Raw genomic sequence first — 19444 nt, 5'->3', positions numbered from 1 at the left:
GTAACATTTGAAGATACTAAAAAACAATTACCTTCTCTTGAATACTTTGAATTGCAAGTCAGAACTGATAGCCTTCCCAGATGAAGGTGGGGGAGCGAGGAAAGGGGAATGGTAGCGGTGGCACAGGGAGATTATTCCATGACCACCAAAATAGAGCACAATTTCAAAATTTGGTAAGCTTTTTACTTAACTACGTACTAAGGCCAAAATACACATATGCACCTTTTATAAAACCAAGATAATTCACACAGCTTGCAGGGGGAGGAATATGGAAAACTTTCATGGAGTCTGAGCCACTAAATCAATCTTTTTCTTGTGAACAGTCGCCTGTGTAACAGGTAAAGCTCGGACAGACCACAGTCTTGTCTTATTGGGGAGCTGTAGCATCTTTTGCCATGTGAATTCTCTTGTGTTTAATAAGCTTTCCCATTACCTGCAGCAATAACAGTTTCTGCTGCTAGCTAGCTATTTTCATATTATGACAAAACTAAATTAATCTAAATGTGCAAAAAGGACATTAAACACTTCAGTCCGGATGAACCTGATACCCCTTTCTCTCACGTGACAACACAACCCCCTTACCATAAGGCACAGCAACCGTTTCAGCTCCCTCTTACCTCCATAATTTGCATAAAGCTTCCATAGATATACCAGAAGTTGTTTACGATTTAGAAATATCTGTTACCTGAAGATTTCTGTTAATGAGGGATTCATCCAGGGTCATTGCCAGCTCCACTGCCCTTTTCTGACTGGAAGGATCTAAATAGTACATCATTTTGGCAGCTACAGGAGGAAAAATAAGCTTCATCACTCAGTGGATGACCAAAGACATCTTACATACAAACATAAGCTAGACAAAGCATTAGAACAAACAGGCACTGTCTATACTGCAGGGTAGGAACATTTTGCAGTGTGCCGTGGAATCCCAGGCAGTGAAGGTAACAAATCAGACCTGCTGCAATACACCGCAGTTCCCTCCAGCACCACTGCTCGCATCTCCTTCACGCAGAAACTGTGGCACAACACAGAGCTCTTGTTATAATATGGTGTCAGGACACAACCAGGACAGTTCCAAGTCCCATGGTACAGATGTAGTTGAAGGGACTTGATGCCAGAAAAGATGTGAGAGCAAACTCACTGCTTTTTGTGGCCAGGTCTGAGCCCAGACTGAGCCACAACAGTAATGCCGCTCCCCTGGGCGGTTTACACCCCGCCTCCCATGTGGCACCCTCTGCAACATGGTCACTACAGACAGACAGCCCTTCCTAACAGGTAACCAGCACCATCTAAGCACCTCTTGTTAGGCATACCAATAGCTCTGCGTGTTACCTGGCTTGCTGAGCACTCAGCACGTTTCTCTTGGCAGCCAGCCTCTTCAAATACATGTATCAAAAAAAACTTTGCAACTCGTAAATACTACTTCACGTACCATAGCTCATACGAACTATTGCATAGATGCATTACAGTTACAGTCTTATGATACATTCAGCATGCATCAGAAACGAAAACGGGGCAGAGAGGGCCAAAAATTTGTATTTTAGCAGCGTAAAGAAAAAATTAAAGAAAAACACAGACAACCTGGTGGTCATGTTGTCACAAAAACACAAACCGAGTGGAAAAAAGCATTCCCGATGGAAAGAGTGATTTTTACATCACTGGTGCTGATACTGAGATGCCACTGCTAGATAAGGACAGAAAATACAGAAGCAGGGCAGAAAAAGGATAAAGGCAAAATACCTGATAACCTATGTGGTAGTGAGTCATAGTTCTTTTTAAGGAAAGCTTCATTGAAGTTCTTTGGATTAGTTGCTCCAAAAAGCCGATTCATTTCTTGGTTTAACACTGTTCTAACTGCATCAGGCAGATCCTTACTTTCAGATACTATTGAATTGGAAAAGACGTTAACAGAGGTGAGTACAGGTAACCACAGTAACATCTACTTTATGCATTTATTTTAATATTTGTCATGTTTACATTATTAATATAATTGAAAAAAATCTCAAAGGAAGATGCATGAAATTCAAAAAGGTAAATAAGTGGATCTGGTTGGAAAAAGCTTAACTGTGACAGTTTTCTGGTGCTTAGAAAAAGCCAAAGCCTTTTTACTCCAATACACTCTCCCCCTTACTGATTAAAATCTATTAGGCTCAAAGACTGAGATCATAGAACTCTGTTCTTAAACATATCCAGTCTGTAGCCTTCAACAGGAAGGGTGACCTCTGGGGCAAGGGACGAGAGAGAATCCTTCCAACCTTCTAACAAAAAGGACATAATTCCAAGCCTTCTCCTCGCACGCCGACACAGGCTGCCTGCAGAAAAGCCAGATTCCTCACTCTGCAGTTTCCATTTCTTCACTCACTCCCTCTTTCAGGGGTTCACCATACTACTTAGTCTTAAAAAGACTTACTAATACTTGTCGGAATAACTACTAAATCCAGCTGCAGTCATAATAAACATACTCAATTTTTGCATGAATCAGTTGTTTAAAAATCTTTCTAATATGTGTATTAAATATTTTTAATTAATTGTGCTAACAGTCTATAAACAACAACAACAAAAAAACCAAGGACTGTATGCAGGTTAGGCATCACCTGGAAGCATGTACAGTGAAGTCATATCAAACAGATACATACCACTGCTGAAGAGATGAATCATACACTCATGAAGCCAAGGATGACTCGAATCAATAGCAAAGGCTCTCTTCACAGACTGAAGCATCAGAAGGAACTTCTCTGGAAAAGAAAGTGTTGGCAAATGGTCAGAAACCTGTGGCTGGAACTCACTGCATTATGTTGCAGGAGTATTTAGTGTTTGAAATTAGAATGATCAGAAGAAATTAAAGCTGAGTGTACTGCAATAGCCATTTTTTCTAACATGCATTTATTTAACCAGTGAATCAAGCCTGTTAAACTAGGAAGTAAATTTGAACATAAGTTCTTAAAGCATAATATTTAACTGATACAAGAATTCAAAAGCGAAGTGTTTCAAAAGACCAGTTCTCATTAGCAACTGTATACCTCTTCTTTAGTGTGTAGTTCTGGGAACTATAGATACAAACAAATAACTAGGCCAAATGCAAGCTGGGAGAATTAACTACAGGCTCATTGCTTACAGATTTAAATACAGCAAAGAAAGTGGATAATTTTCAAATGTTCAAACTTGTTTTTTCACAGACTGCTCATGGCTGGGGTGTCGGTCCAATGAAAAGTTGTGTGTCTCAATAGGGACCATCTCCTCCTACCTCATCAATAATTTTTGCTTACATTCTAATATACATTGCAAATTGTTCTTTCATTAGTTTTCTCACCTACCTTTTCGAAAATAAATCTCGAAGGCAAAAAGATGTGTCTCTATTTTGTTCTTCACTAAATTCTTCAGGGGTGTTAAAAATTTAATGGCTTCTTCCAAAGGTGCTTCAACCTACAGATTCAAGGAAGTGACACACAACTAAGTCACAAAGTTTAAACCTAGTAACTCTACAACAACAGAATTGGCTATTTGAGTTATATCAAAGAGTTACTTTCATAAGGCAATACATAAGATGCTTAGAACCTCTTCTGATACAAATTTTGCATCTTTCACTCAATATTAGTGTCTAAACATGACTGTCAAGTCTAAAAAATTGCTATGTGATGGTTACAAATCACGTTTTCCTATAGAGATCCAAGTCTTTGCCTGCTGTCATATATCAGTAGTAAACACAGCTGCAGCTGAACCTGCATTGTAATGCGCAGTATGGCTCCCCATGCCAACCTACACGCATGGGCCTGAGATACTGATAAACAACTATTTTATGCCCATGACAGAGTCTGTTCATGTGAGCTTCAGACAGGTTCCTGAAAGCTGCCAGGTCATGGTGACATTCCCAGCCAAGATACTAACAGCAGGCTTGAAGTAACTAGATATTGATCACGGTCTCCTGGTCTTAGCATAATCCAGTAAATGGACAGCTTTAATACAAATTAATTCCATGCAAGGATTCTTTACAGACAGGTCTCTTGCATCTAGAGGTTAGGGATAATTCAAACAAGAACTCTCTCTTGTCCTTCATATTTATGTTTTTATGAGCGTAAGCTACTCTCTAAGAACCAGACAAAATTTAATTGTTGCCTGTCAATCATAATTTAGTAATGTTGAATCAGTACACTTCATTGCAAATAACAGAGTTGAAGACAATGATGGACACTTATGGAATTCCTGCTAACCATATACTACACCAATTTTCATTTAAAAATTGTATCATTTTATGTGCTGCTATGAGTTTGCATACATCAGTCACAACTTCACACTTGAACTATTTGGAACCCATAATAAAGCAGATTTCAAAGCTATGCCTTTAATGCCAAAGCTACATATGCAAAGAAGTCTAGGGTCAACTGTTTCAGGAAAACTGTTTGCAAGTGACCAACTATGTCAGAAATGGTCTTCTGGTACGAGGAACCAACTGAATTTGGAAGTGTCTATATCATGATTCTGATATTAAATCTGGAAAATAATTAGGGAAGATTTGCCAAAGGAATGCATTATACAGCTGCAACTATTCCCTATAATCTTGGGAACTGTCTAGATTTTCCTGGGATATCCTATGACATCCCTCTACCCCAGAACTCAAATTCAATACATGCCATTGCGACTATTTCATTCTTAACTAGCACTGCAATTAGAGTGCTGCTTCTTGCAACCAGTGAACTAAACAATGGGAATACCAACAATATTCTTAAATACCTAGTCAAGTTTTTTAAGTCACTTGCTTCCTGGCTACAGAGTGAAGTTCACTGTCTCAGCTTTCAAATATCCTCTTCAAGAGCCAGTAATATTCATTATACATGTAATGGGAAAATACCGAATACCGCATCTATCAGTACTTGGATACTATACTACTATTACTACAAATTAATTTTTCCAGTCATACATATATAGTTTTTCATTATCTTTCCCTACATTTTTCAAGTGTTTTCCTGCTCCTTACAGGTACAACTTTTAGCACAAGAATAGTCTTCTGGGTCACCTCCCCTATATATCTCTCTACAGTTCTTAATCCAGATCTCAAAATCCATCTCAGTCTAGTCTATTACTATTTCCAAACAGCTTCTTTATCTTCCCTCCCCCCCCCATTCAAAACAAATGCAAACAAATGCTGTTAAAGCATTCAGTGTTTCAATGTCTCCTCTTTCATAGGTTGTCTATGCTTAACAAATAAAAAATATTATGGGACATAAAGAGTGAATGATAATCACCTTACATACAGAATAGAAAGACTTCCATCCGATCAACTAGAAATAGGGTATAATCAACAAGTTAGTGCAATACACACATGAAGATAATTCCACCTGTAGCAAACGTCTACAACTTCAATTGCTGCCTTTGAGAACTAGGCAGAAAAGCTGTGATTTCATCACATTACTGACAGTATATCCAACAAACTATTCTTAGAAAATAATTCTCTTTAAAATGCCGCCTGTGAAGAGAAGCCATACAAAAAATAAACAAGTTATCTGGATGGCTTTCAAATTGCACGTGTGCTCACTGTAACTTTTCTAGAAATTTCTATGACTTTATTATTACATTAGTAAGCACCTTTGCCAATTTCTCAGGGATAAGTTCTTCTTTCGGTCCTCCGATTTCTTCATCATCATCATCTTTCTTCTTTTTCTGATTCCTCTGTTGCTTCTCTTTCTCAGCATTCTTCTTCTCCTCCTCCAGCTGTGCTTTCTTTTGCGCTCTTCTCTGCTTATTTCGTAGCTTCTTTAGCTCCTTGTCAGACATATTCGCTGTACACACGCAAAGGGCAAAACCAGACAATGTTGATGTCTAATATTAAACAGTCTCAATCAGTTGTCAGATACCATCATCTTTTTTAAACCATATCTACTAACTAGTAATGCTGCCATTACATTTGTAAAAGCCTATTTACTATTGATAGATTATTTTACAGTCTATGCTGCTGCTTCATAATTCACGAATTCCTTTGTGAAATCAGGGCAACAGAAATTAGAACAATAGTATAACGTGCTGAAGGCGGGACAAAGTAATTACTGCATGACTCCACAAATCCAGTGCCAGGAGTAAAAGTGCACACCGATACACATTGATGTATTCCTTAGGCATTACAAAGCTCAAGTTATGTTTAATGTAGTAATTAAACAGTTTAACAAAAATAAGGTGAAATAGTCGCACTTTGGCCCAGACAATTCCAGCTTTGCTTTTAATGCCCTACAAACATCTTACATTTGATTCATATTCAGATCCTCTCCTCCCTCCAATTAAAGCTTGGAGAATTAATTAAAAACATACCAGAAAGTGGCTACAAGAAATTCTATTACACTTCTACTTGTCTTAATTGGAACCTGAAGCCACCCAAATCAATGGAGATGAGAAATATTACAACTTGACAAATTGCCCTTGAAGGATTCAATAGCCTCTATTCATACCATTTGAGGTGCCCCATGCCATAATCACTTAAATTGCTCTCCAATCAGAGATTAGAGGGGGGAAAAAAAAAAGTTGATGGATTTGAACATTATTTTTACATCAGAAGCAAGAGATGATAAAATTGAAGTTGCTATCTAGTCAAATTTTTGCATACTGATAAAATGCTCAGAAAGAAGCACACCTGCTTCAATCTGTTATTTCATGGACCAACACCCATGTGAATTCCATGTTTTCTCAGCCATTTCATAACACAAACATGTTTTCACTTAAGAATTACAACTGTCACTACAAAAACCATCATTGTTTTATAACAAACAAAATAAAAACATGCATTAGTTTAACTTTCAGTAGAACATCTACTTTTACACACAGGCCAAGTTACGATTTGCCTACTTTGAGTTGTGACAAAACTCATTTTTGGCTACTACAGTTGACAACCATAAGAATGCTGAATATTCATAAAATATCCACTAACTAGTGAAACTACATATTTAATAAATCCTGAGGGTTGAATACCTGTATCAGCCTCGTGTTCTTTATTTTCATCTGTTAAGGGATTATCATGAAGTTTCAAATATATCTCTATGGCAATTCGTGCTGCTTTGAAGTAGAACGGATGTTGTCGAAGTACATCTTCTAGTTTTAACAAGTCCACATAAGACCTAAGGGTAATCTTCCTCATACAGTAAGTGTGAAAGTCAAACTGGTCATCCGTGATTTCTACAAAATGCTAACACAACATAACATAACACTATTTAGCAAGTATTAACAATCGGATACTGACTTTGACTTTTTTAATACACTCTCCCCAAAGGAATAATTTAGTAAAAGCCTGCTGTTTAACAAATACACCCTAACTTTTAGAAATTTGAGTTAACAAAACCCTCCAAAAACAAAGTCATTGTGAAAAGAACAGAAGGCATCTTAAGTCAGAACGAAAATTCACTCGTTTCACAATCTCTTAACAGTAACTACTCTCTGACAATTTGCAGCTTAAGGGACAAAGGTCCTACATTCGTTGTATTTAAACAGCACTTGAAGAATTTTTCTTCTATGAACTCCTCTTTTTCAGGCAAGAGTGTAATTTTGACTTCCATTAAACACTGTGGCAATGAATTCCACACTTAAATCACATGTGGTGTGAGAAAGTACTTCCTTTTGTTCAAGATCTGCTTTCCTTATTGTCACCTGATGTCCCCTTGTTTTTGTTTGAGAAGCAGTGAAAAGTCATTCCCCTCTTCAACTTCTCCATGTACTTATGATCTCATACAACTTCATCCTAAACTCAGTTGTTGCTTGTCAAAGCTGAGGATAAAATAGTAAGCATGACAAGCTAATTGCAATCTCTTCATGTCGAAGTTACTCCATGACACGTATCTTACTAGCATATTTTTAAGGAGATGCGATACTCAGAGGTAAACAGTACAACAGATTTATATAATGGAAGAAAAGTACTACTTCTCTCGTCACTTAATTCCCAACACTGTCCTTCTGACTGCTGCTCCACACCAACACAGAAGTTTTTGCAGCAGTGTCTATAACGGTTCCAGGATTTCTTTCCTGAGCAGCAATAACTCATGTAAGACCTTTTACTAGTTATGCATAGGCAAAGAATTCTTCTTGTCCCTCCTTCACCAACTACACTCTTGAACATTATGTTTCATGTGCCATTTTATCATTTAGTACTGAGACAGTGCAAGTGTTGTCCTTGCACTGTTCACTCCCTTTCTGTGATCATTTATTGATATATCAAACAACAGAGACCCTAGAGAGCTGCCTTAGTAATCTCCACAATAAACTCCTTTTCTTTTAAAAGCAGATTATTTGCTCCTACTCTGTCTTTATATTTCTAATAGCTTCTTTTAAACTGCAGCTTAGTATTTTTTTTTAAAGGAGAAGACAATAAATATTTTTGATCTTTTTTTACATTTATTCTCTCCCTCTAAAATACAGTGGCTTAACAATAACCAAGGTGACACCTTTCCTTTACTTTAAGGCTGGGCTTGTCAGCTCAGTCATGTTCTTTTTGGACTTAAAAGCACGCATACGTTTGGTTTGTACCCAAATACCTATTTTTATGTACCCTGCCAAAAATAAGATTATTTCTGAGAGTTTTCTGTACTTTCCTGGATGTTCAAATGAGTTTGTAGAATCTATTTACAATACACAGTTTACAATGGCATTTTTAGGAGAAAATGTGATTTAATCAACTCGCCAGTAGCCAACATGAAACAAAATCTCTCCTGAAGCTACATGAAGCATACTCTTACTGCTCAGAAAGGAAACATATTAGCACAGTAAACTTAAGTAGTGTTTTCCAACCTAGGCAGTTTAACTAGATACATACTCTCTCAATTTCGTGGCATTTCTTAAGTGCTTCTCCAAATTTGTTCATTGCTTTATAAGCTTGCGCACATTCTGTCTGAAACCACATGCACTGCATTTCATTCAAGTTCTCTACTGCCGAGGTTCCTTCCTAAAAGGAAAAACAGCATTATAAAAAAAAAGCCTCATTCAATTTGTTAACTGCCATTTCTTTTACCTTGTTCTAATTAAAAGCACAAATAAAGAGGCTATCAAAAGGATGCTAAATGTCAAAACTGGAGTCCTGAAAGTCAGAAATGCCACAGTTAAGATGGACTTGCTTTGTTCATTAATTAAAAAAAAAAAAAAAAAAATTCCTCTATGTTCCACTTATCGGAAGAGTCAAAAATATGCAATGAATATCCAGGTAGTGACCATTTAACTGTGACAGTTCCTCATCTTTGGCATAGGAGAGACATTAATTCAGTGTTTTTAATATTGTGTGCACAAATAGCACATTGCAGCATGAAGAAAAATGGCAGAAAAGTTCTAGCATGTGGCATGACACTGACACCTGCAGGATTTTTTTTTTTTTAAACTAAAACTGCCATCCGTGTCTTCCACGGACCTGCTGATTGAGCTAAGTGTAGTAACTGACAGAAGTAATAGGTTATTTCTTAGGTGATCAGTGCTAGAAAGCAGTAGCAAAGCAAAGGAATACTGGTAGCTTTGACACCTTCTGATTCAGAAAAAGCGATTACAGCTGTGTTTCAAATCTGGTATTTATATATACTTGCGTAGATCTGTAGAACTTATACACCTTTCAAGCTTAATGTCAAAGTCAGCTACTTGGGGTGGATGCAGTCATTCTGACTTTACACCGATCTTGCAAAAACCAGGCTATTCAAGAATCAGCCAAGAGCCAAAGCTGGGAAAATGACAGATAATATTCAAATGGAAGGGTAAGGACAATGCCCCAAATGAGAGGCAAAGGCAGTCTTCAAACCAGTCTGATTTAGGCAGCTAAAAATCAGAAATATTGTTAGTTCCATTTTCACTATGCTTAATTTAGGTCTTCTTTAATTATTGTTTCTTAATTAAGAAGCTTGTATTTGAGCACTAGACATAAGATCAAAAGGAGATGAAAAAAGATTACACAGAACATGATCAAATTATATTTTTAGAGTTCAGTTTTGGGCAACTGGTATGCTTGCTTTTTTGACATCGTCTTAAAGCTGCTTAAAGCATTGAGAGAGGTCAATTAACCTAGACTGATAGCAGTTTTGCATCAAAAACTCCACACAAAGCTATTGAGCTTACATAAAACAGAACTCCCCCTCCCTCCGTGTTTGTCTGCACATAGCCTCCATTTCACAAAAATCCTTCAGCTTTTGCCCTATAAATACATCCCTGTTCAACCTACCTTACTGCAGGTTTTTCCTGCTCTTCAAGAGAGAAGAGAAAAATGGGACAACAAACAAAAATGGATTACTTCTGCAGGTAGGTCCCAATAGCTTGTTGCCTGCCTCCCACTGACAACACATAAATGATATTGCCAGTACTCTAAAACTATCATTTGCCAAATATTCTGGAAAGACTGCATTGAGCTGTTTTGACTTTCAGTTATAAAAGAATCACAGCAAGAGAAGTCAATTTAAAAAGTAACTAACCTGTGAGATCATCAAACTTATCAGAATAGGTTACTGCAGGGACAAAAACTCATGCATGAAATTAAGCAATCGGCAAAATGCAAACTTTTTATTCCAGCTAATTGGTCATGGGTAAGCAGCCACCAAAAAAAAAAAAAAAAAGACATAATATGCAGCTTTCCTTCGTTACTGTTAAACATGGCCTTAGGGATGAAAGCTTGTTCACAAAAGGAAGACATCTCAAAGACTCTCACCCAGTAGCCACACAGAAATTGTATTAAAGGAAAGTCTGAATTCTCTAACTTACTACCATTAGGGAGAAGAAAGAAAGTGGGGGGAAGAGAGACATGGGCAGCTTTAAGGATCCTACAGAATCAACGTTAAACCCAAAGACTTCTCAGAACTTTTTTTTTCAAAGTAATTATCTCTAAAACAGGCACGCTGTGTTTTTCCTACCTGGCAAAAATTATCAAATCCAAGCTTTAGAGTTTTCACTTAATACTATGGAATCATGCTTATCCAAGATTAATTCAAACCCCCGTACTGACTACCATTAGTGAAGCAAGCAATCATAGTTGCCCTGAAACAGAACTTAAAGATTATAGTAAAGGTGAGCGGAAAGTTAACACAAAAAGTTATTCCACAAGGGATTAGACCCACATTATTCAAAAGAGCTATAGTTAAATGCAACAAACCCTCGTAAACTTAGAACACATTTCTTCTGCTTCTTTAATAGAGTTTGCTTTCAACATATATTTTGCACATTTGGAGTTGATAAATCTGTCTGCTGTGTCCAAAGCTTGAGCCTCATCCATCCACCTTGCAGCTTCTTTAATATTTCCAGCATGCTTAAAGAGATAGAAATTCAAGTTAGATTCAGTAATTATACACCATGCATATTTTACCTACTCGCTGTTTAATATAGTTAGTTATTTTCTAGACATTTTTTAATAAATAGCTTTCTTCAGGGAAGCAACAGACCCTTAAAGAAAAAAAAGCTGAAAAGTTACTTTCCCTCATTATGGAATTACAGGTCTTTCGGCACTAGACGTTCTTCCTGAAAACGCTTGAAGGACACTTTGGATAATCCCATTCCGATACCAATACCATAGTGTAGTTGAGAAATTGTTTCCAAGTAGTTAAAAAAAAGTGGGGGGCGGGATACAAACAGGTGGAAAACATTTAAAACATCAACTAAATTTATTAGTGTGATTTTTAATATAAAATGTAATTGTCAACTGAGAATTCGCATTTTGCAGTATACTTGTTCTTTATTAACTTAAAATCTTCACAGGGGCTTATTCACGTGCACTAAAAAACCCAAGTAGCCAAATGACACCTTTATCTAGAAACTCACTAAAAATCACCAAGTAATTTTCCACCGATTATTCATGTGTCTTGCTTAATACAAGCTTAACACTTCACTGTTCACATCAAAAACATTACAGGAAAGTATAAGCATATGTAAAAGTCTTCCATCATAACTAATGAATAACCTCTGGTCACTAAGAACAAGCCAAACCTACCTTATAGATTTTTGCTTTCACAAGGAAGAGTTCTATCAAAGTGGGAGTACTTTCTATAGCAGCATTTATATATTCTAGAGCCAGGGATGGCTGTCCAATTTTATCATAATGTTGAGCCAAATAATATTGGACCCAGAGTAAAGTGGTTGGAGGTTCTTCTTTACCGTCATCTGGAGAGAGAAAAATGGAGGGAGTTGTTTTGTTAGGTTTATTACAACAACATGCCAGAAGCAGAATGCTATAAATATAGCCACTGAAGTTAATTCTGACTCTGTATCAGGCTGTCACAACAGACATGGGAGTGTTTTCAAACACGTGGGTGTAGGTAAGTCCGTTAACTTTTAAGTCTATGTTTTGACAAGACCTGAGCATATACTGTTCTCTTCTCTGTGGTTCTAATTCTTCTAATACTGTGGTTTTAAGGGAAAGGAAATGTGAGTTAGCAGGTCCAAAGGGAGTTCCATTTTGTTCCAACTCGTCCCTTAATGCAGCTTAGCGCATGATGTAGAGTTCTTATTTAAAACTGTTTTAGATGCAGGGTATAGCAAAGAGTCCTGCTAAACACAAGTGTTGCACATTAACAACATGAAGGATTTCAGCACATTCAGCATTTACGTGTTTTCAACCCATAGACTTGAATATTTTTAAACAAAACAGGCTGTCTGTTCCAAACCCTAACTTTAAAAAGTTTTTCTGTTTCTACCTTTGATACATTTATCATAACTGTTGGCCTAAACGTATCCTAGAAAACATTCCTATACACAAGTCAGTTTTGAAAGCCTGAAAGTTTGAGAGCTCTGTTTGAAAGAGTTTTGAGAGCTCTGGTTGAAATCCAAGATACTACTGAAGTCTTAACAGCTCATTTTTGACTATGAAGCATAGCACCTTGCAGGGGAAAAAAAGGGTGTGGGGGTTCTAGTCCTGCCAAAAGGTTCTGGTTCTTCAGTTTATGGTATAACTTAACCTTGCAATTATATGCATTTGATCACTTTAAGGTAGCAGAAAATTGTTTATTTGAATGAAATTCGATATCAAAGCAAATACTGAATTGAGCTGAAATAACAGTAAGCCATTTTCCTTAAACCAGAAAAGCACAAATGTGCTTGAAAGGCTTGGACAAATTCAAGCAGGTATTGAGTGGCTATATTGTAGCCTATAGCATTAAGTTCAAGGGAAAAGTATAACAGGCAACTTAGATGAGAATTTCATAATGAAGTATTGCATTAATGTTTCTGCAAAGCAGCAAAATAACTGGTTATGACTTCAGTAAAAGTGTCTTTAATACTTAGGATTATCCTGTAAAGTTTTAACGTATATTGTCTTTCATGCTATCTTGATTATTACACCATTATAATCCATCTACCAGAATGTCAAGACTATCCTCTCTTGATGTTCTATGCAGAAAAGTTTTTCTTAGAGACTTTCTGTTACAAAGTGGTTGGGCAGACGACTGAAAAAACATCATAAAGCTACCAGAGAGGAAACTACGAAGGCTGGATTCAATACATGTAGAACCATACCTCACAACAAAACAGTAGTCAGTCAAAACCTGGAAAATGTTTTTTAACTCTCAAACAAAACCCCCAAGAACACAAAACCCAGACCCCACCAAAAGCTCCAAAATCCCTTACCCCTGAAGACTGTGCTATCAGCATCAATTTCTTTTTGTTTGACATTTCTGCAATTAAAGATTTAACATAGCTTTCAAATTTCAGTTTCCTGGACAATGATAAACTCAAGCCTTGAAAACTGAGTACTTGAACTCAAAACCGCAGAGAGATGATCAAATTTGTGGATCCAGCAAAACTTTTAGAACAAGTGACTAGATTTTGAGTACAGACTTTATATTTGACAGCTTAAATCCATTCTAAGGATAGCTATGGTTCAGTTCTGGGGGTGTGTGGGCAAGAAAAAGCCCCATCATCTCATTTTCTTTAGTCCCCACTGATTCCCTGCCTCTGAATGGTCACACCAGGCACTACTTCCATGAAGTACGCCAGTATTAGCACTCACCATTTGGGTTAAATAACCTGCAGCTTCTTAGAGAGGTTTCATAACCTATCACGAGCTCTTCTATGATTGCCACCTACACATGCAAGACAAGACAGGAAAAAAAAAAAATCTGTGGGCAAGATGGTATTTCATTTCAACTTGAACTACTTGGTGCTACCCAAACTAGTTATTTTTGGTAAGAGAACTCTGCGATATCCTGAATTACAATACACATGGGAATGCACTCAATCTCACCTCTCTTTTTAACAAATTAAGACCAAGCCTCCCTTGGTTAATACTTATGCAGCTTATAATTAAGTAAATCTTAGCTTTCTACATTTACCAACTTGGCACAAGGCTATGTATGCTTGTACTTGACTTTTTCTAGATATACTAGGCCATAATATACAACAGTGCTGATGGAGTGAGCACTGAAGAAAAAACTTTTTCTTTGTCTCTTTAACGCATCACAGCTATGAGGTAGATCATGTAAAAAGTGGGGGGAAAACCTACCTTCTCCTTGTCTTTATATAATGACCTCAAAGTATTGAAGACTGGTGGGCAACCTTTGCTGAAGTTCATCCTTAGAAACTTGTCCAGACATTCCTTAAACTTTTCACCTTGAGAGGAAAAAGACCTGTTGATTTTGTTTTACCACGCATTACTCGTCAATTGCAAACTGTTTATGCTGTTAAAACATTAGTATCTAAGAAACATGAGTGTTGATCACTACCTGCTCAGCAAAAACGCACCTACCTGACAAAAAGTTTAATGGTAATCTTCTTGGAACTAGTCCCCTTGGGTATTTAGTCCAGGCCTCTTCATAGATCTTTAGCCTCTCCATCATGTTAGCTGGAACAGAATTTTACAGTTTACTTTTTCCTTCCCTTTTGACAAGAAGGGAAGAGGGGGTGGGGAGTGATTTATATCTGGTTAAAAAAAGCATCAGAATATATAGCAACTAATGGCTATATACTTCCTAAAGAACACTAATTGCCGTTTTATTCTTTTTAAAACTGCCATGCTAAATGATTTCAGGTATTCAGTATCTGTAAATTCCTCTTCCAGCAGTGTAAAACTAACTGCTTATCTCTCATCTTAAAAAAGGGTTCCCACTAAAAAGTTGAAAAAAGAAACCACTCAGGAGAATCATGCCTTTTTTTCCCAAACCTGTATTACCTACAGCATAAGATTACGCTAACAGAGACAGTAAAAGAAAAATTCTAAATCAAAATTGTCTTCTAATAAATAACTTTCTTCTTTCAACCATGCACAAAGACTACTGCATTTTTTTGTTGCTTTGGTTTTAAATAAGACATGGAAACAACAATACAAGAAATACTTCCAGCCCTTCTTAAAAAAACAACCAAACCAAAACATTATGACAGTATGTACACACTATGACTAAAAAGCAAAACTTAAATGGGGATGTTTTTAAATAATAGTTTTATTATTTAAAGCAATAAAAGTTTTTGATAAATATATAAATTCCAAATGTGCAGGAACAGCTGATTTACTACAACATATCAAATCATTACCTGGTTTAAGCGCCTTTTCTAGGCCTTTGTAGTAGGCCCAGTTTTCCGGATTTCTTTCTTGCAGGCCTTTGTAGACTTCAACCGCTTCTTCAAGTCTGCCAAGCTGAAGCAGGAGTTCTCCTGTGTGAAATCCAAGAAGTTTTAAATTAAGGTAACAAGGTACTGAAGCAGGGAAATATTAATCACTCTACAGTAAAAGATTAGATGACTTAACTCCATGTAGATTCTAATTTCTTAGAAAAAATTATCACAGTGGCATCACAAACTAGCTGACAGATATGCTTTTACTTTGACAATAGGTGCAATTACAATAAGATTCTACAAGTCAGCCAGTAACTCTTGAAACTTACTTGAAAATTTAATGTTAAAAGCAAGATGCACGTGTTTTTTTTTTTTCCTCACTTACTGAAGTGACTGGTTACTTTAAGCGCAGTTTTTACTACAGAAGGCAATTAAAAGCAGTACACGGTATTTCATGTATAGAGCATCTTGAATACCAAATTGAAATTGCAGAGCTGCAAATAAAAGAATGGTTCTTCAGTCCAGTATTTCATAAAACTAACTTCAATGTTTTATATCAAGCTATTGATCTGATTAATGAATTCAAGATTCTGCAAGCAAGTTTCCTTTTAATGATACTTCATTACAAGATACAACTGTTAAAAGTAAAGTCTAGATCTAACAACTGTATAGAGCATCTTTGCTGATGCTGGAGTTGTTCCCGTTTCACAATGGGAAACCATATTTTACAAAGCTTTGCTATTGGCAAATGTTAGGCACTAAAACATTACACACCAGAGGTGATACAGTGTAATTCTATATTAAGCTAAGATTTTCTCATCCGGTTTCAAGACAAAAATGCGAGTCAGCGTTACCTCTCTTCTTCCCTACATCATGCAACTGACATGTAATTTTGTCAAGAGATGCCACTTCCCACAGATAGGATAACCTGAAGACTACATACATGAAGTATCTAATGCCAGGGAAAACATCAATAGTTCCCTCACTGAGAATGACAGAATCTGGAAAATAAACCTAAATTCTTTCTCTGAGGTGAAAGTTGTAATTTTTATCTAACGGTGGCAAATGCCAATACTATTTTCAGTGCTTCTCAGTTGTACTTCATCCACAATGGCTTTTGCTCACGCACCTAAAATTCGTAGACAAACTCATTTATTACCAGGCTTTTCTGTAGTATGCACAGCAGCTAAGCTAGATCTAACAACACAACAGGAGCTGTGCCCAAAAAAATTAATCAGTTGTACCCTGTTGAAAGCACACAGACTGCAAAGAGTATTTCTGTCCTTTTTTCTGGTAACTTGCTAACACGTTTTGTGTTTTGAGTTTGTTTGGTTTTGGTTGGGGTTTTTTGGTGAAGTCCTGTTTGAAAATCCTATTTCAGTACCAGCCTTGGACCTTCATCAAAATCTTAAGAACACGTAGTATGTCAAAAGATCTTTCAGATAAAAAATAAGTCATAAAAAACCACCCCCACCCGCAAAAGCAAAACTCCTGCTACTACGTCTGAAAAATAGTCTGTGATAGTGTAATCCCCTACATCCATTTCTACTTATATGTAAACCAAGTAACATATTCAGCAACAGTGGAAAGTCACTTGCAATCATCTTCCTTGAGGAAGATCCATAATCTTCCATAATATCGTCACTACTCAATTCCTAAGTTCTTTTTGCAAGACAGTGAGATTACCGTTAGCAGGAATAGGGCTAGCTACATCATCTACATGAATAATATTATAGAGTAAAAAGATTTCTTCTCTTTGCTTCAAGCAATCGTCCAAATAGATTCCAGTGTGGGCCGTGAACAAACAGCACCTTCAAAGGATTGGAAGTTTCACAGAAGGACTGTACAAGCATCAAGCAGAAGAGGAACAAAGCATGCTTTGAAAAAGTGCAACAGTTAGTAGAGCTGTAAGAATGAACTTCTATCACTCTGCAATTCCAGCTATGGAATATAAGATACAGTATTATATTGCTCTGTTATAATATTATACACTAGGATTATAATAATACAATAACAGAAGCCTACGTTGGGTTGCTCAGCTAAAGGGCCTGTTTCCATATACTGCGAGAGTGACCGAGTATAATTAAAAGCCGCCTACTTTGCCAAAGATGATTCTGCCCTTTCAGCAAGTGGTCGCCCTGTCAGGACCACTATCAAAGCTATAACAGCATGGGTCTGGGTATACTACCCAAAGAGGATTTCAGGACATCAACTCAGGATCATCCGTCTGAAACGCCCATCAGCTCAAACATTTCAGAACAGTATGTCTGTACTCTATTGATGTCTTATCAACCTGGGAGAAGAGTATGATAGGCACCGAACAGCTGCAAGACCAGCAGTCCTTTACCACAGCAGAATTAAATAAATTAATCTAAAACCAAATCAAAGACGAAGTTCCAAAAGATGGGAAAAGCTAACAACACAGGCATTCCATTGTATATTATGTGTTTAAATGTACCTTCAAAAAAGTAATTACCTTTCGTTTCTTCAACAGCCAGTTTATCACAGATCTGCTTTTCGTAGGTACAAAGATGCTCCAAGGCTTCTTTATATAGTCCTGCCTCCCGAAGTACTTGATTTTGATACAGCAGCAGTTCGCTGTACTCATAGTCTACTTTATCAGGTGATGTCTACATAGGAAAGCAAGACACATGAGGAAATTTAGCCTGCCAGAATGCATTTGGGATTTAATTCATCTGACTAAAGAAACTGCATAAAGTTTTCACATCATGAAAGGAAGCAGTGTTTTATTTTTTGCTTAAGCAGCAATCCACACAGGAATTTCATGTTTTCCTCTTACCTGCTGTGTCTTCCTAAATTCCTCTAAAATTTTTGCTGCCATTTCATAGTCTTCCAACAGATGGTAAGCAATAGCATAACCAATCCATGATGCTCGCTGTGCAGGTCGGAGCTGAAGCAACTGGTATCTTGTTTCCTGCAAAAAAGTAGCTACTAATTTTCCTGACTTTATTCTGATGCTCTGTAGAATCCATTATGCAATACTCTGTCTTCAGTATTCTAATATTTAAGGAATGTCACTAAAAATTAGTTTTCTGTATGCAAATGTACTTTTTTTGAACCAAAAGAAAGAATAAACTTTAAAACACTATGATGGTCTTGACTGAATAAAAAAACCAAAAACCACCACACACAAAATAACACATCACGTCCAATTGAATACTGATGAGTCAGACTAACTTTGTTAATATATGACAGACGTGCTTTTCCTGTCTTACCGCTTATGAACGGAATGCAATTAAGGACACTTTGCTTTGAGATGCAGGAACATTTACTATACACTGGTGTTTCCAATTCACCTTGGAAGTACATAAGTATTAAATTATTACAAGTGTTGTTAGGCAAAATAGGTCATGCAAGTGCATCCCTATTCTTTGGCAAGAAGATAATTACAGTTGGAAGATGCAACAGATTTGCTTGGTATCACGCTGTTTTAATCTGAGGGAAAAGTTATTACTTGTTTTATTACAGACTCCTGAAAGGCATCTTCAAGTAATTTAAAATAAAGGAAAAAAGTTACTGCCTATGAAAAAAGCCCAGTCAGAAGCAGGGGTTAACAAAGAACTAAAACTAGTTACAGCAGTTTGATTAGAATGAAGATCACTCAAAATATTATAAAGTAGGAGAGGGTGGAAGTCAAAGCAAAGAAGAAAAAAAAACACCCTCCCCAACCTTATATCTGGTTTTGAGAGTAAATTCACATTCTTCAGAAACTAGCATACGATCAATCATGAATTCCTGGCTTCTACACACATTAACATTTAATCCTTAATGCATTCTATAACCACGTGTTCCTTGTACATTTAGCAATTATGCATTTGTATTCACATTTATCCAGAGGCCAAGAGAACGTACATTTGCAATGAATTTTGGCACTATGCGAACTTTTGGTTATCTTGTCTTAGCAACAGAGGAGTCAAATTTCTAAATCACTAATATTAAAAAAACCCCAGTGATTAAGAAG

The 19444-nt window shown here is 36.8% G+C and overlaps 1 protein-coding gene across 3 annotated transcripts in view; it reads right to left on the bottom strand.

Annotated features, from left to right (window-relative positions):
* The window catches only part of NAA15 (N-alpha-acetyltransferase 15, NatA auxiliary subunit), a 44365-nt gene that overhangs the window by 7528 nt on the left and 17393 nt on the right, over positions 1 to 19444 (bottom strand). For 2 of the 3 annotated variants that reach the window (XR_014228557.1, XM_082315671.1), the window contains exons 5-20: positions 18263 to 18397; positions 17939 to 18092; positions 15442 to 15561; positions 14660 to 14755; positions 14417 to 14523; positions 13925 to 13997; positions 11912 to 12081; positions 11081 to 11233; positions 8780 to 8908; positions 6949 to 7162; positions 5566 to 5771; positions 5238 to 5273; positions 3312 to 3420; positions 2634 to 2732; positions 1738 to 1881; positions 686 to 783 (exon numbers count right to left, since the gene is read on the bottom strand). Coding sequence is in view for 2 of the 3 variants with exons in the window: in XM_082315671.1 (XP_082171797.1) it covers positions 686 to 783; positions 1738 to 1881; positions 2634 to 2732; positions 3312 to 3420; positions 5238 to 5273; positions 5566 to 5771; positions 6949 to 7162; positions 8780 to 8908; positions 11081 to 11233; positions 11912 to 12081; positions 13925 to 13997; positions 14417 to 14523; positions 14660 to 14755; positions 15442 to 15561; positions 17939 to 18092; positions 18263 to 18397 (2043 nt within the window). In the remaining variant the exon portion in view is untranslated. The remainder of the gene's footprint in view (positions 1 to 685; positions 784 to 1737; positions 1882 to 2633; positions 2733 to 3311; positions 3421 to 5237; positions 5274 to 5565; positions 5772 to 6948; positions 7163 to 8779; positions 8909 to 11080; positions 11234 to 11911; positions 12082 to 13924; positions 13998 to 14416; positions 14524 to 14659; positions 14756 to 15441; positions 15562 to 17938; positions 18093 to 18262; positions 18398 to 19444) is intronic. The other variant, XM_082315672.1, reaches the window with a different exon arrangement.

The sequence above is a fragment of the Platalea leucorodia genome (genome assembly GCF_965183815.1).
Source record: "Platalea leucorodia genome assembly, chromosome: 6".
Lineage (NCBI taxonomy): Eukaryota > Metazoa > Chordata > Aves > Pelecaniformes > Threskiornithidae > Platalea > Platalea leucorodia.
Note: the sequence above shows the minus strand (reverse complement) of the source record. Positions and strands in the feature narration are given on the sequence as shown.